This window comes from Glandiceps talaboti, chromosome 18, assembly GCF_964340395.1.
Source record: "Glandiceps talaboti chromosome 18, keGlaTala1.1, whole genome shotgun sequence".
In the NCBI taxonomy this organism is placed as follows: Eukaryota; Metazoa; Hemichordata; class Enteropneusta; family Spengelidae; genus Glandiceps; species Glandiceps talaboti.
This window is the reverse complement of record NC_135566.1, coordinates 1,622,501-1,639,602: the sequence shown is the minus strand read 5'-3', so window position 1 is coordinate 1,639,602 and position 17,102 is coordinate 1,622,501. Positions and strand designations below refer to the sequence as shown.

At 34.6% G+C, this 17,102-nt stretch overlaps 1 protein-coding gene across 2 annotated transcripts in view; it reads right to left on the bottom strand.

Moving 5' to 3' along the window:
- Positions 1-1,800: 1,800 nt before the first annotated feature.
- Positions 1,801-17,102, bottom strand: part of LOC144449171 (transcobalamin-2-like) — a 50,106-nt gene continuing 34,804 nt past the window's right edge. For both annotated transcript variants that reach the window (XM_078139670.1, XM_078139669.1), the window contains exons 2-9: positions 14,665-14,908; positions 12,046-12,316; positions 10,835-11,133; positions 9,797-9,960; positions 8,772-8,949; positions 8,082-8,253; positions 7,289-7,416; positions 1,801-6,009 (exon numbers count right to left, since the gene is read on the bottom strand). In XM_078139670.1, coding sequence (XP_077995796.1) covers positions 5,933-6,009; positions 7,289-7,416; positions 8,082-8,253; positions 8,772-8,949; positions 9,797-9,960; positions 10,835-11,133; positions 12,046-12,316; positions 14,665-14,908 — 1,533 coding nt within the window. In that variant the 3' untranslated portion in view covers positions 1,801-5,932. The remainder of the gene's footprint in view (positions 6,010-7,288; positions 7,417-8,081; positions 8,254-8,771; positions 8,950-9,796; positions 9,961-10,834; positions 11,134-12,045; positions 12,317-14,664; positions 14,909-17,102) is intronic.

The window sequence follows — 17,102 nt, the reverse complement described above, 5'->3', positions numbered from 1 at the left end:
AATAAAAAATATTACATACATAAACCAATTATTTAAAAAAAATATTACATACATAAAAAATAATTATCTAAAAACATATTACATACATATATACAAAAAAATTATTTAAAAAAAACATTACATACATACATACATACATACATACATACATACATACATACCTAATACATAAAAAAAATTATTTAAAAAAAATATTGCATGCATACATACATACATACATACATACATACATACATACATACATACATACATACATAAATTCATACATACATAAAAAAATTAATAAAAAATATTACATACATAAACCAATTATTTAAAAAAAATATTACATACATACATACATACATACATGCATACATACATACATACATACATACATACATACATACATACATACATACATACATACATACATACATACATACATACATACATACATACATACATACATACATACATATATATATATACATACATAAAAAAAATTATTAATAAAAAATATTACATACATAAACCAGTTATTAAAAAAAAATATTACATACATAAAAAATAATTATCTAAAAAACATATCACATACATATATACAAAAAAATTATTTTAATAAAAACATTACATACATACATACATACATACATACATACATACATACATACATACATACCTAATACATAAAAAAAATTATTAAAAAAAAATATTACATACATACATACATACATACATACATACATACATACATACATAAAAAAAATTATTTAAAAAAAATATTACATACATACATACATACATACATACATATATATATATATACATACATAAAAAAATTATTAATAAAAAATATTACATACATAAACCAGTTATTTAAAAAAAATATTACATACATAAAAAATAATTATCTAAAAAACATATCACATACATATATACAAAAAAATTATTTTAATAAAAACATTACATACATACATACATACATACATACATACATACATACATACATACATACATACATACATACATACATACATACCTAATACATAAAAAAAATTATCAAAAAAAATATTACATACATACATACATACATACATACATACATACATACATACATACATACATACATACATACATACATACATACATACATACATACATACATATGACAATATTTACGTACGTACGTACGTACGTACGTACGTACATACATACATATATATATACATACATACATACATACATACATACATACAAAAATTAATAAAAAATATTACATACATAAACCAATTATTTAAAAAAAATATTACATACATAAAAAATAATTATCTAAAAACATATTACATACATATATACAAAAAAATTATTTAAAAAAAACATTACATACATACATACATACATACATACATACATACATACATACATACATACATACATACCTAATACATAAAAAAAATTATTTAAAAAAAATATTGCATGCATACATACATACATACATACATACATACATACATACATACATACATACATACATACATAAATTCATACATACATAAAAAAATTAATAAAAAATATTACATACATAAACCAATTATTTAAAAAAAATATTACATACATACATACATACATACATGCATACATACATACATACATACATACATACATACATACATACATACATACATACATACATACATACATACATACATACATACATACATACATACATACATACATACATACATACATACATACATACATACATACATACACACATACAATACAATACTCAAGTTTAAGTCCATGTTTTCAGTACAAAATTAGTTTATTACTTGTGCATTCCCCTCTTTCAAGAGACGATATAGACAATGATGCCATTCTTTTCCATATTTGTGTTGTTCAGAGACTACTGACATTACACAAGAGAATTCATATTTTCATTGTACTCTGTAGTGTAGAATGTTTGAATCCAAAAAACACTACATGTAATATCAGCCTGAGGCTAGCTGGTTTCAACTCTAAGTGGACTTTACCAACACCGTGACTATCGTTGACAAGTGGATGAATCGTTTAAGGTAGTGAGGGTAATACGCCTTGGAGGACTAGTTTCTCTGAAAAATCAAAGTCTCTCAAATCTGATCCCTTTGAAATAATAAAGGAAACTAGTGGTTTCCAAAAGCTGTTTTCAAGGGAATTGCCAATCTTGTATTTTCCTACAGAGTGACAAGTATCACAGTACACTGGATTCAAAAATGAATTTATAGTTTTATTTTTTTTAATATCTATGGTAACCCTTAATTTTTTTCTTCTAGCTCAAAATGGACGACCGGGGGACTCCTAATATTTTCATACGGGGGTGTGGCCCAAGCTGGAAACATCTACCCGGTACCCATGTGTGATCGAAAATAAACCCACTGTTTAGGGTGAAATGGGTTTGAGATTTCGTGATTTTTCAGTTCTAAGGCATTTACCACGTAGCCTGTACAATACGTCGTGTCGCTCCGCCCTCATCGGCCTGAGGTTGACAGGTGTGTGAGGGCGCCCCATCACGACGTACCTTGCAGACTACTACTACTACGCAATTCAGGATACCATCACGTTTTATGAAAGTTTAATTATCTTATATATTATAGATAAAACACTAAATGCATTACCCGGATGATGCCACCTTTCATTAACAGGTTCTTCAACATACAATGGAACAAGAATAACATTATTACCCGTAAAGTCTCATCAACATTTTCCACTCTTTAAGTACATACTATCATAATAATGTCAGGAAATGAAAAACAATAAATCATATCTTAATATTGCATAAAATTACATTCCTTTTACTTATATCGTAAATAATCTTTCATTACAACAAAATCTTTGGGTTACACTTCAAATAAAAATCAGTTCGGCATATTTTCCCTTCAAGTTTGATTTATGGGTGAACCAATATGCTAATTCAGTAATTATCGAATTCTATCATTGGAAAGGTATAGTGATAAGACATTGCTAACACTAATATATCCCCTTCCCCATATACAATAGTGTAACATGAGCCTTACATTACAATACTCCTTTTTTCGGATGACTATACAATAGCCCATAATTACATTGTCATTAACCACTGAATAGGTTTATAACTCAACAGAGATGAAGATGTTTTGTTTCCAGTCGGCTCTATTGTGTCCGTTTTTACTTAGTGTTTTTACAGTTTTAAAACGTCAGCTAATGGAAATGAAAACGAGTCAACAACACTCAGCTGAACACTGCATGTACTTACAAGGAGGGTAAACACGCCCTAAACCCACTGATAAACAAATTTAAATCACGCACATTTAAGGGAATACGTGACTAGTACTTTATCAATTTGTGCCATGATGTTTTAGACCAATACTATAGAGGGCGTACTTTGTTGGGGGACCATTCTTGAAGCGTTTCAATAAGCAATACACAAACGCAAGGATAGACAAAACAACATAACGGGTACATATGAACTACATGGAATGTGACATTTGACAAAATAATCAAACCAGACTTTAAAATGCCCCATTCCACGAAAAGAAAAACTTAGAATGAAATACAGAGGTAGACAATTCCAAGGAACACTCTTCTGACGAAGTTTAAATAATATTTGTTTCTTAATACAGACTTCCGAGATACTATTTGGCGACGTTTGTTGGTAGGTCGCAGAGAAGTCGAAAGGTCATACAGACATATTTGTACGCGAATACACAACACGAAAAAAAACACTTTGTTCATTATCGAAATCATTCTTTGTCTTTTAACTCGATTGTGACGTCATAGTACTGTAACTCCTATATCACATTGATTCAACGTTCCCGTGAAATTTCGAGTAGACTTTCTTTAGAGGTGGTACCATTTTGTTATATACAGCATAAGATCATGTCACATCAAAAGGACGACTTGATAGTTCTGTTTATTTTACATATTCTTGTAAACGTCTGATAATAGTATTGCGATTTGTGTTTGAATTGCGTATATTGTGAGTTGGCATATTATTGCGATCATTGCATTGAAAGTTAGTTGCCATAATACTGAAATATTTCATGCATAAAACAATTTTAATTTGCTAGAACTACTGAACACTTTTGTCAACTTAATCATCGCATAAAATGCTTTGCCAGACCAGACGATATTGGTGTAGTGGGTTCACCACTACTTCTACTAATTTCACTACTGATTGATGGTGCATTCAACTCAAAAACGTAGACAATACGTTTTGCTATACGAACGATGCACGTCGTACTGTTATGCTCTCGTCAATACCAAAACAGCACTGCAGTAGAATTGTTGAGTATACGTCAACAAAAACAAAAGATCAAACACTAAAAACAGCACCATTCATAGAAGTCAAATCTCCATGTTATGTTTGTAATTTGACTGACTTACTGCTTGGTGTGTTCTTTCAGTTACATGTAATTGTTATTTTCATGTCTTATACACATATTGATCATAGAATAAACTGTCGACACTTTTGCTGTGAAGCTGTCGACGTAAAATTTGTTTTTATCATGCATCAATTTCGAATGGAAAGAAAGACGTCACCAAATACCCTAAAATCAGTAATAAATGGCAAAACTGTCATATCTGCAAATTTGTCTGGCTATTAGATTTGAGCTGAATCGATCTTGATACAACGTTGAACTCGTACAACACTATGTCTAAATACACGTCGTTTGCTTGATACCTTGATACGAATAGAGACAGGAATGTGTCACCTGGTGTCTTGGTGCCAATAAAAGAGGTAAAAAGTGAGAAATTTCAAGTTTGTACAGTGGCAGTGCAGAATAGTATCAAAATTCCTTTTTTTCTAGGAAGAATGCAAGACCCTAATTTGCATAAGACTAGGTCTATGAATACATAGTATAAAATACCATATATCAAATAACGTTAAAACGACTGACATAATTGGAATGCTATGAACTTTCAACATTTTGTACAACTAGGAGACCCGTCTTAACTGTCTTAACCAGTATATGATTATATGGTAATAGTACATTATGCTAATGACGTTACTGTTACCATAATGTCATCAGCTTCAATGAAATACTAATGTGTAACTATGGTAACCAGTAAATTATGCTAATAAAGCTACTCTAACATAATGCTATCAGCTTTCAATGAAATACTTTGTAACTATGGTAACCACTACACGGTGGTAATGGAGGTATAATAACATAATATCATCTCTCAATCAAACACTGTGACGTCAAAAATATTACCCATGGGGCCATGTTCTCTAACCCTCTACCCCTTATTTTATACACTGATTTAAAATTCGGATACTTCGAAGAAGTCACTCATACCAATATTAGCCAATTATCTAGTCTGAGACCTGAGTGACGTCACAAAATAAGGCGATCGTCTGATTCCAAAAGGATGGGAATGTCATCAACGCTTTTTTAGCCAAATAATTTGAGATGAGAAAGTTCGATGTTTCCTGTAAAGCCAGTCGATTTTGCAGTGACGCGGATAACATTTTCAAATTTGTATCAAACATTGCATTTAGAGGCCCACGGGATCTCTACATATATGTAATGATACAGCAACTAGTAATGTTCCACATACGTAAATTACTAAAGTACTTATGTATTTGTAAATTATAAAAGAAAATTATCTCCATCATGAACTAATTTTTCTGATATTGCAATTTTTGAATTATTACATAGATTTTACATATTTATAATTGTTTGCTAAATACAGAGTTTTGAACCTACGGTGTTATATACTAGTATCACAACATACTGTTCATATAACATCTTCCATAGTTTGGTAAGGTCTGTCTCCTGGGAAGGGTCGTTCCTTGCTGTTTTAGCGCTCCCAGCAGCATTCCAAGAAATTCCAAATTCCAAGAAATTTACAGTGTGGTGATGATATTTCGGGATAAAAGGTTGATTTAAGAGTCTTGTGCCAGTAAATAGAAGAACGCTTTTAAGGATCACTGTTGCGGCAACGCCACAGACGTATACAGAAGGGTTATTTTGTCTCCTTCAGAGGGTATGATGTCATCGATACCTGCAAGGAAAGACACACCGATTGGTCAGAATGTCATCTTGTGACCCTATTCTTTTTGGTATTAAGACATTGATCTGTGTGTGTGTGTGTGTGTGTGTGTGTGTGTGTGTGTGTGTGTGTGTGTGTTTCCCTGCTTGTTTGTTTGTCTGCTTGCTTGTGTGTGTGTGTGTGTGTGTGTGTGTGTGTGTGTGTGTGTGTGTGTGTGTGTGTGTGTGTGTGTGTGTGTGTTTGCTTTCGTTTTGGTCTGTTATTTCAATTTTTTTTTGTTTGTTTTTTTGGTTATTTTTTTATATCATATTACTGTATATGTTTTCCTTGGGCCTCGAACTCGACTAGTTTGAACAAACTATTTTTGTGGTCCAGCCAGAAGTTCAAGTTATTCTGTTATATATACTTTTCCTAATTGGCGATGTGATTACTTGATTATTTCATTTTCCTCACTTGATATGTAAACATTTTTCAACCTCTGGCAAATAAATAATATATATACCTGTACATCACTATGGAACCCCTCCTTACACTATCCCTGCTCCAATGTGGCGTGACTACTAACCCAGGGAGGAGCTCACTGCCTGATGGCAACATATTATATGTTAACGTGACTACCGGTATTAAGAAGGAATCGTAATCATTGGCTTTTGGCTCAAAGTAGAGTTTATGACCAAAACATCGACAGTTCTGATCATTTATGTACTTTTTGGAACCAGACATATGTCATTTGTCACGGATTCGATTCTAGCTGCTGCAGCTGCGGTGTTTACGTGCTACCACATTTTCTGGCATGTGGCTACGAGTTGGATATAAAATGACAAGAACTTGATACCAATGAGGTTGAATTTAAAATATATATATTATACAAACTCATACACATATAGCTACACTTCGCTGTTTCACAAATCGTTTGTAAGACAGCGGAGCAAAAAGACAGATCCCGATGTAAACAGTCTGGCCCACCATCGCAATCAAATAGTTCCCTCGACCACTATGGACATTTTGTTATGCATACCCACCCTTGCTGTGTGACAAAAATGACTTTGCCTTCAAGCTTCGCTGAAATATTATGAATATTATATAAATAATTACCATATTGATATGTATTATATATAATATACAAACTATTATACCAGTTTGAATGTTCAACAAGAAAAAAGAATTAAGAAATTTGTGAGAACGTGACACTAGAGTTCGAGATCACCACATCAACAAAAAAGATTACGTTGTGTGAATTGACTCATTTCAGTTGTTCTTTTGGTCAGTAATCGTGTAGCAATATACTTACTCAAAGAAGTTTCCATATCCTTCGATAATAGCACAGTCCAGTATTTCTGGTGGGTTGCAGTTCGCTCGGCTTTGTGACCATTTATAGACACAATTGAATGACCCCAGACATCCACAGTATTAGTATACCTGAAAGAAATCAAGTCATCCTTGAAAAAACTCACATTGTCACTTTCAAAAAAAGCAAACAGGTTTGATATCACCCAGTGAATTCAAGAAAATTATTTACAACTCAAACACGCCCTCTACGTTAGGAAGACGTTGTCCTAATATACCCCTAATGTGCTATTAATTAGTGTACACAAAACGTTTGGCATTTTTTATTCAAATTGAGTTGGGCCCGAGATAGAGCCTAACAACATGGATGGACGAACAGTGATAGTGTATACTGAAGATTTCAACAACTTTTCGGTTGCAACTGGCTTAGCTCGAATTCTACCTAAGGCGCGAAAAAAATAATAACGTTTCCGATAACATATTATCAGAAAATAGGTTAGGTAGACCAGGATTTTATTTCATTTTATCTTTTTAATTATTTTTATTGCTTCGACCAAAAACGAAAAGTCGGTCAGAATATTCCTTTCTGTAACACTTAAATATGTACAGGCATCACTGGGGAAAGAAAACAGACGTGAAGGTAGGTTAAGAAGACAAAGAATTTCATATCTTTTTGTTTTAAATGTTTAAAAAAGATTAGGGTTGGTGGCTTAAACTAGGGTCGGTCGGATCGGAAACACACATTTTAATCTAGAAAAATTAGTTTCAAAGAATGGAGTTGAATGTAAAACACGTACTCTGTTAAAAATTCATCATGCAGGTCTTTAACTTGATGTAAGACTTCGTAGAGACTTGACCCTGGCATAACATTGACATGAAAGGTCAACTCAGTGATGTTGCTGTCTTCGACGTCACTCGCCAATGTTAGGGCGATATCTATCAGTCCGTCATCGGATTGGGTGGGCACGGCTGAAACGACAACCAAAAACGCAAATACAGATAAATAAATGACATACTGAGAAGGAGGAGGAGGAGGTGGTGGTGGTGGTGGTGGAGGAGGAGGAGGAGAAGAAGAAGAAATACTAATAATACATTTTTGACATTATTTCATTGCTTTGTTTGACTTTATTTTCACTGAAGACAAGGAATCTATTTTTAAATGTTCAAATTTTGAGTGTTTTCGACCGTTTTAAAGTAGGAGAGCATACAGAAAATAGCAAGTACTGTACAATCATGTATGAAACACAAACCTTTAGTCAAACATTATATTTGTAAGATTTACTTTGCATCTTTCTCATACCTTATTTCACCCCACCCAAGCCACCCAATCCCATCCCCACCCCAAGTCATGGCCACATGCTTTCAGATTATATTGCCATCTACATAATCAAAAATGCATGTCAGTAAAATGCCAATGAAATGATTGAGTAACTAAAGACGATATAAGTATATAAACCAAATGATTAGTGTCTCAGTCATTCACTTACCTTCACATTCAATACTTTTTTTGATATCAATGTATGTCTTTTTAGCGAGTGTTGGTAAAATGATGGCAGTATTTAAAATGCTGCCAAAGGAGCCATCTTGTTTTTGCTTCCGTACAATCGTCGTCAACGCATCTTTAATGGTGCTGTGATCGGGGTCCATACCATTTGCAAGTAACGCCTGCGACAAAAACACAATATACAGTTTTACCATTTCACTTAAAAAAGAATCATGCATTTTATTTTTTCCCTTCAATATTGTCTCTGAACAAATTTCCCAAATCACTTTTAATTTTGAATACGTCACAGCTGATTACAAAGTGTACTCTTAAGAGTCAAAATCAAATCATAACTACAGATGAATTCATATCAGACATGTAAATATATCAAAGGTCAGGGGTCACGGTGCATCCATGCTCATCTGACTTTATGTTGTAATCGGTATAGATTGTTCTCCCGTCTAAATTAGTGAGTCCACGAAATTTGCGCGGTTTTTAATTTCTTTTGCCTTTGGCACTTAGATGGAAATATGAGTATAACCATAATATTGGGGGGGGGGGGTAAATACACTTTTAAAATCGTGTTTCAGGAAGAAGTTCACCCAAAGAACAAGTTGACTATTATTAAAGGTGTTTGGCTACCATTAACTATTCTTTACAAACATCTCCCACTGAATGCATTGAACGACATCTTATCACCGTCATCGTCTGCAATATCTCAAGCTTGTCACTTGTAAATTTTGCTTTAGGTAGGAAATACTGAAGGGGGTCAGACTGACATCTCACTGAACGCACTGTACGTACTGAAGGGGTCAGACTGACATCTCACTGAACGTACTGTACGTACTGAAGGAAGTCAGTTCGACATCTCACTGTCTGCCATGTCTAAAGCTTTGATACTTGCAAACAAACATAGACATTGAGGAAATCTTTCTCCAACTCTTTCTATGTTGCAAATTGTATAAAATGTATATCTTGAATCGAATTATAGTTAGGCAAATGATCACCCAACGTTTTCAAAAACCGTACCTGAACTGCGTTTGCTGTGTTCATTTCACTACCAAAACTACCGTCATTCCTTTGTTGTTGTATGATGTAGCGGATAGCGCTGTTGATAGTTGCTTCGGGTGACGTCTTTTCTTTTTTGCCTTTTGACAGGCATGACAGCGCCACCACTACCATTGACGTTGCATCTGTAAAAAAGACATACTCTTGTTTTTATTCTATTACATACACATGATTATTAAACTTAATAATCACATCTTTAAAATAACACCTTCTCGCTTCTTATACTTCAAATTAGTACTAAAGAGCTTCTAGTTAAATATCTGAGAAACACTTCACTTTCGTCATTCTACCATTCACTTCCTTTACTCCTGCTCTTCTTCCACGAGTTTCTTTGTTCGTTCCAACTTTCTCACGACCGAAAATTGTCGATATTAATTTCTCTGAACAACATACTCGATAAGTTGGCCGCGGCGTCAACAGTATACTCCCAAACAATTCTTTCCATTCTGTTAAGCCAAGCCAATCAGCCGATATACCCAAAATCTCTGTGTATACTAAGCTAAATTATTTTTCAAAATCTTTCCATGTATGGTTTCCGTCTTTCCATGTTCGCAAAACAAAGTCTAACATAGCATGTTACATTTGTGCAAGGTTTGGTTGAACTCGGTTGGTGCATGCAAGAGGTATGATGGTGAACGCACGGACAGGCGGACGCACAGACGCACAGCCATGGTCGCAACACAAAGTGACGTGTAAGTCTGACATAGCATGTTACCTTTGTAACAGGTTTGCTTGAAATCAGTTGGTGCATGCCAGAGATATGAGGGTGAGTACACATACAACAAATATGACCGCCATTCAGCCATATTTGATTAAGTCGCAAAACAAAGTCCCACACAGTGTGTTACCGTTGTGCAAAGTTTGGTTGAACTTGAATCAAGAGATGTGAGGGTGACGTGAACGCAGCATGGACGGATGCATAGACGGAACCCAATGTATGTATTAGCCCCTTTGGGCGGTGTCCGTTTGGGGCTAAAATAAGTTTTTCTGTCTACTTACCTATGCCGTGTCGGTATCCACCATTAGGAAGTTGGGCATTTTTTATACTTTCAATGTGTCCATTGGAAATTTTTCCATCACTGTTGCATAGTGAGATAAGTCCTAGACTGTAGTAATAGTAATTATTGGTATTGCTAGCCTCAGAAGATGACTGCATATCATGTTCCATAGACTTTAACAGATTGCACGGACTAAAACTATTCAGGTCCTGGCAAGTTGCAACCATTGCATTTATATATGTAGCTAGGAGGCCCGCTGGCATGGTAATATCTGTAAATGCTTCGTCATCTGAATCTTGCCTTTAGGGTGATAAAAAAGATATACTGTCAATGAGGGGGTTATTGACGGGTCTGGTTCTATGGCAAGTTGCACATTATATTGAATATCATTAATTATGCAAACGAATCATTGAAATTAAAAGCTACATCAACAAACTTTCCATCATATGTGCGTTTTGTTATGTTTGAAGTATGTGCCAAATTATACTGAATTTCAACATTCTATAAGATATAGCCCAACTAATAATGAAAATCGTTAATTATGCAAATGAATCATTAAAACTAAAAGCTGCGAATATGTCAAACTTTAGATGACACATGCACTTAGTTATCATCAATGTATGTACCAAATTATATTGAATTTGAAGCGTGCATTCTTAAGATATAGCCCGATAAACGAAAATCATTAATCATCCCAATGGTCATTAACATAAATGAAAACAAAGACCTAAGCAGTTCTAGCCATTACCCTAAAAACATGTGTACCAAATTTCGTTTGAATTGAGCCAGCCGTTTTTGAGAAAACGATGACAGTCAGACACACTGACACACAGTCACACAGACAGACAGACAGACAGACAGACAGACAGACAGACAGACAGACATATACACATACTCACACTCACACAGCCTTTCCATCCCTAAAATATGACCTCTCCTTATGGAATGTAAAAATGTTCAATGACGTAATGACTCAATGCAAAGAAATCAAGAAAAAACATCATTTTGTGAATATTTTCTTTTTATGTGCCCAGGCATATTTTATTTTGATCAAAATTGAAGTTGTTTATGATATCAAAGTAAAATAGGTGACATCCATAAAGTTATGGGTTGTATCCGGCTAACGAGCAGACAAATTACGAACACAAGTCCCGCCAAAATCATGATGCTAGAAATACATATTTTTCTATAACTGAAATGTTCGCCACTTACTCTAAAACTCTGCCTGGAGTTACCACCATTTGCTCTAAGATTTCTGTTTCCATACGTTTAATGCTGAGTGTACTTTGCATTTGATCACTGACGAACCATTCTGGTTTGCTTAACCGTAAGGCAATTAAACTCTGCGGAGTATTCTTCCAACCATAGTCGCTGTCCCTTTGAGTGAGTAACCAATTGGACGCGATTGACGACGACTGCTCAGGTGTCATAGTTGAATTTTCCCCGATAACTACGGAAGGCTGAGAAGCTGGTGATGTTAAATCTGAAATAAATTGCACGTGTGGACGTTAAAGGCTAGACTTAAACGACTCTTGTATCATGACGGCCAAAACGTGTAAATTAGGCTGGTAGTGTTTAGAAGTACAGCGATTCATGAAACGATTTAGAGAGCAACAATGGTAAGGTGCGCATGTGCGAATATTTCGGTTCTCTAAATGATTGTGTAGTTCACGTACTACACACGCTATTGATAAAAAGTGAAAGTGGCTGCGAGCATTGAAGTACAGCTGTGGCTGTACATTTTACAGGAAATTCAAATCAAACTGAAAGTTTTGTGTAAACCTTAGACAGTTCTCGACACTGTCAATGGTTTACTATTAACTCATAAGTTTGGCGCTCCTCTAGCCAAAGTTTTCTGGGCTTGCATCCCTAACGTTATTTGCTTTCACATACTCATGATGGACAACTTGTTTGAAGGTGTAACTGCTGTATGTGAAGTCAATTCAAGAATTGAACGTACATTATCATTAATCATTAATGTATGTGACAAACAGTGGCGCTTTTACAAAATGTAATAGTGTATACGTACAGTCACAGTAAGCAACGAAAAGCATCACGTAGAGTTCTCGTATACCACGAGACTTGCTTTTCAAATGTTAGACGACACGTACACGTCAAAAGTCACAATATATCGTAGGGAAAAAAGTCATTAAATTACCACTCTAGGGACATTACAGATTCTGACGGGATAATCTTCAGAAACTAGAAATACTTGAATGTTTGTTTTAAAATGTATTATAATGACAACGAATGAAGGAAAATGTCGATCTGGTCAACTTTTACTGAAATACTATCAAAATGGGGATAGCTGTGCATTTATTTAAACTCTATCTCGCCATTCTGAACGAAATTTGCGATAAATTTTGATTAATATGTGTTTCGAAATGTATGGAAATATCACCACACTGTGGATATTGGCAGATGTCGGTTAGGTTACAAAAGAATGAAACTCTAAAAGCGGTCATCTCTCTTGTCTATTTTCAGCTGCTGGCAACCTCCTAATTACAAATAATGGATGTTCATTTACATTCGACAATGTGGATTATTCAAACTGTATTCTTGAAAGCACAGCGGGAATTAAAGATAACCAAAAACATTTTAGCAAAATAGAAGAATCCCCCAGACACTGGTCGATAATGATGTGTGTGTATGTTCTTAGAGTGTGCTGAAAGCCTTTTTGATTTGGTGACCACAATAGGAAAAATCACTTCGTCAGATTAAGTAATACGAGATGTCATTACATGTTGACAGGCTTATCAAATTTGTCGATTAACTGCCACTGCATATTTTTTTTTCAGTTAATAGAAAAGTAGAAATCATCATCACAGGGACATCTACATCTTAATCCATTGCACTAGACAATTTGTGAAGACAACAAGGTCATTTGTGTTTGACATTTTACGATGTGCTATATGACAAAACTTTTACAGACAAGACAGCAGGATGTAAAGATAGTCATAATTTTACATAGATACATCTTTCACTAATAATTAAAAAAAAACAAGCATTGTCAAAACGACTTTCACAAACGTTCCCTAAAACAATGGCAATATCCTCTACAGAATTCTTACTTGGCATAGATATCTAGATTAAAATGGCTGCAATACGAAATTTGAAGATGACGATGTCGATGACAAAATACTGCGCTTTTGAAGTACCGAACCCTACTAAACAAACTTGAATATTTAACAGAGACTGTAACGATTATACACTTCATGACCAAATAAAAACAGAAAGTGTAATAACATTGACTGGTACACACCACATCTCATCATATAGTCTATACATGGCTTCCCTTATATCCAAGTGTCCAGCCATGTCAGATGCAAGCACATGTAGGCGAACAGAGGTAACGCCATGCATGTATAATAGGAAAGCTCTCACTCTCGAAATTGCCGAGAAGGTTGCTATTAACCGGACAGTATAATTATATATTGTTAGATTGTGGAAGTGTCCATTAAGTCCCCTGACAGAACAAATTTGATAAAATCTAAGGGTATTAGATTTATCCTTACACTCCGTGTCAGGACAACACCAATATACTCTAAACTGGCTTATTTGAAGTCACTGCATACATAAAATAAAGAATTTGGCATCTTTCCGTTTGGCCATATTTGTATTTAGTCAGGTTTAGACATAGTTTACAATGGTGTTCCTATTGTGACGTCATCATCGTCTCATGCATATGTAAATTTTACGGATGTTACAAAATGGCGCTTCTCAAGAAAGATGGACTTTTTGACCCGTTTCCCCAGTTATAGAAAACATACACCACAGCAATGACGTCACAGCGATGACGTAAGCAATGAGGTAAGCTTTAAAATAACTTACTGCTACTTTCGTTGAAGACATACATGCTGAACAAAACACCACCAAGAATGGCTGCTACAATGACAATGGCAATGATAAGTGCTATAATAGTGCGTGTACTGTGTTTTTGGTAACTAAATTCAGTGTCTGTATATGATTCCATGAAATCAAATCCGCCACTGTGGCCTTCACTGTGACCCTCCGACGCTCCACCTCTCCGTATCCCTGGAGCCAGGCTGATCTTTGTGGTGTAGAGTCCATCTCTCTGGAAAAGAATAATGAAAAAGTACTTGTTATATAAAGAGAGACGTCATCTAAAAGTGAATAGCCTCTATTTCAAATACAAACCCATGATTCAATCAATTACATCGTGGTGTTGTTAATGACATATCTATTGAAGGATAACAGATTTTTAAAATAGCTGGCATACGTTTTCTTAAAAATCCAAGTCATAACCTTTGTCCATTCCAAATATTATTTGCACGCATTGGCATGAATAAACGATTGATATATCCATCACATAACTTTTGGTTCATTTTGAATTAAATTTCGATAATTTCTAAAACTATGCGATGCATTTAAACCAGAGATAATACTTTTACTTACACGTAATGCGTGATATATAACACATGATTCATATTTCTACCACATCTACACACATGAGCGCAGATACTAGCGTGCGCACGCACGCACACACATGCACGCACACACACACGCGCGCGCACACACACGCATACGCACGCGCGCACACACACGCATACACGCACATACACACGCGCGCACATACACACACGCACGCACGTACGCGCGCGCACACACACACACACCTATATATATATATATATATATATATATATATATATATATATATATATATATATATATATATATATATATATATATATATATAACTCAGGAGCAAGTTCCTGTTACATGTCACAATCCTGACATTATCAATAGCTGTACAAAGTATGTAAGTTATACATATAAATGTAGACAATGTGTTTCGTTGTCATTCATCTATATACAATATGATACTATAATATGATACACAATACCGAGAGACTCAGGGTTTCTTCTGTTTCGCCTGCCATCATGTCAGGGGTATCCACGGAATCAAAACGCGGTACAGACTGGTCGACAGATATACCCATTCTGACAGCTGGCATCATAGTACGTGACAAAACTATAATATGGATTGGTTACGTGTATTGTGTATTAAAGAACATCAACACACAGGTCTTTATATCAAGCCAGCCCAATGGTTGGTGGTGCCAAATCAGGAAGTGATATGACCACAATGAACTTTAAAGCTTGATTCTACATATCAAATGTACATGTATAATAATCCATGTATTGTTTCATACAATGATCAAAGAACAAATACTAAATATATTCTTTTATAACTCAAATTAGAAACTAAACCATTGTTTGCTAACTCGAATTGCCACGTATACCGCATGCTTTGAATATTAATGACAGTATGAAAAATGCGATTAGTTGTGTCGTGTCGTGTCGTGTTGTGTTGTGTTGTGTTGTGTTGTGTTGTGCTATGTTGTGTTGTGTTGTGTTGTGTTGTGTTGTGTTGTGTTGTGTTGTGTTGTGTTGTGTTGTGTTGTGTTGTGTCAATCAAACTGTATCACACTAATATTGTCCAAAACTAGTGGTGATGTGAAATGAGACTTCGACATATGACAACGAAACATTTGTAATCCTTTTTTTTGTTGACCCTTGCCATAACTACATATTTGAAATCTTTCTGCGTTTGCTGTATAATGACAAAGACTCCCTTCCGCGAATGTAATGTCAAATTTGTCTTCAAAGGGGTGTTTCTCCTTACGATGAGGCCTTCGGAACGTAATTAACTTGAGATCCATTTGCGAACTTGTGTACAGTCGACGATGCGCTATGCATGCAAAGTAATCGTGGTCCCAATAAAATACTCCTATCAAAGTCTTAATTACCATAAATGTTATTTATGGACACAAATAACTTACAATGGTTTTTATTTTCTGTGTATGAATCTGAAGTCTATGGTGATAACATACTTTCTCTGTGTATTTCAGAAGACAGTGTGAGTCATTGTAATGAAAGTTGTCTTCCCATCGATCGAAAGTAAGGCTACATGAACACCATAAACGACATGTTCTAATAATTCTACCTCTTGTCATGCATTTATAATTGCTCTGTTTGGGTTCTGACATGACGTTGTTTCTACATGCCGCCAAAATACCTATAAATGAATATCTTTTATTGCAGTAGCTCACATGGGTATCAAGACAATAGGTACACTAATATCGTATGTCTGGAGATGTCGTTCAAGTTAAAGTTTTAGTGCCCTTTGTTTCATATCCATGACGTTCATAATCATGCATGACTTATTGTTATCTTAGGAAGTCATCTCCTATGCGTGACTTATTATGATTTAATTATTGTAACGACAATAGCGTCGCAGATTC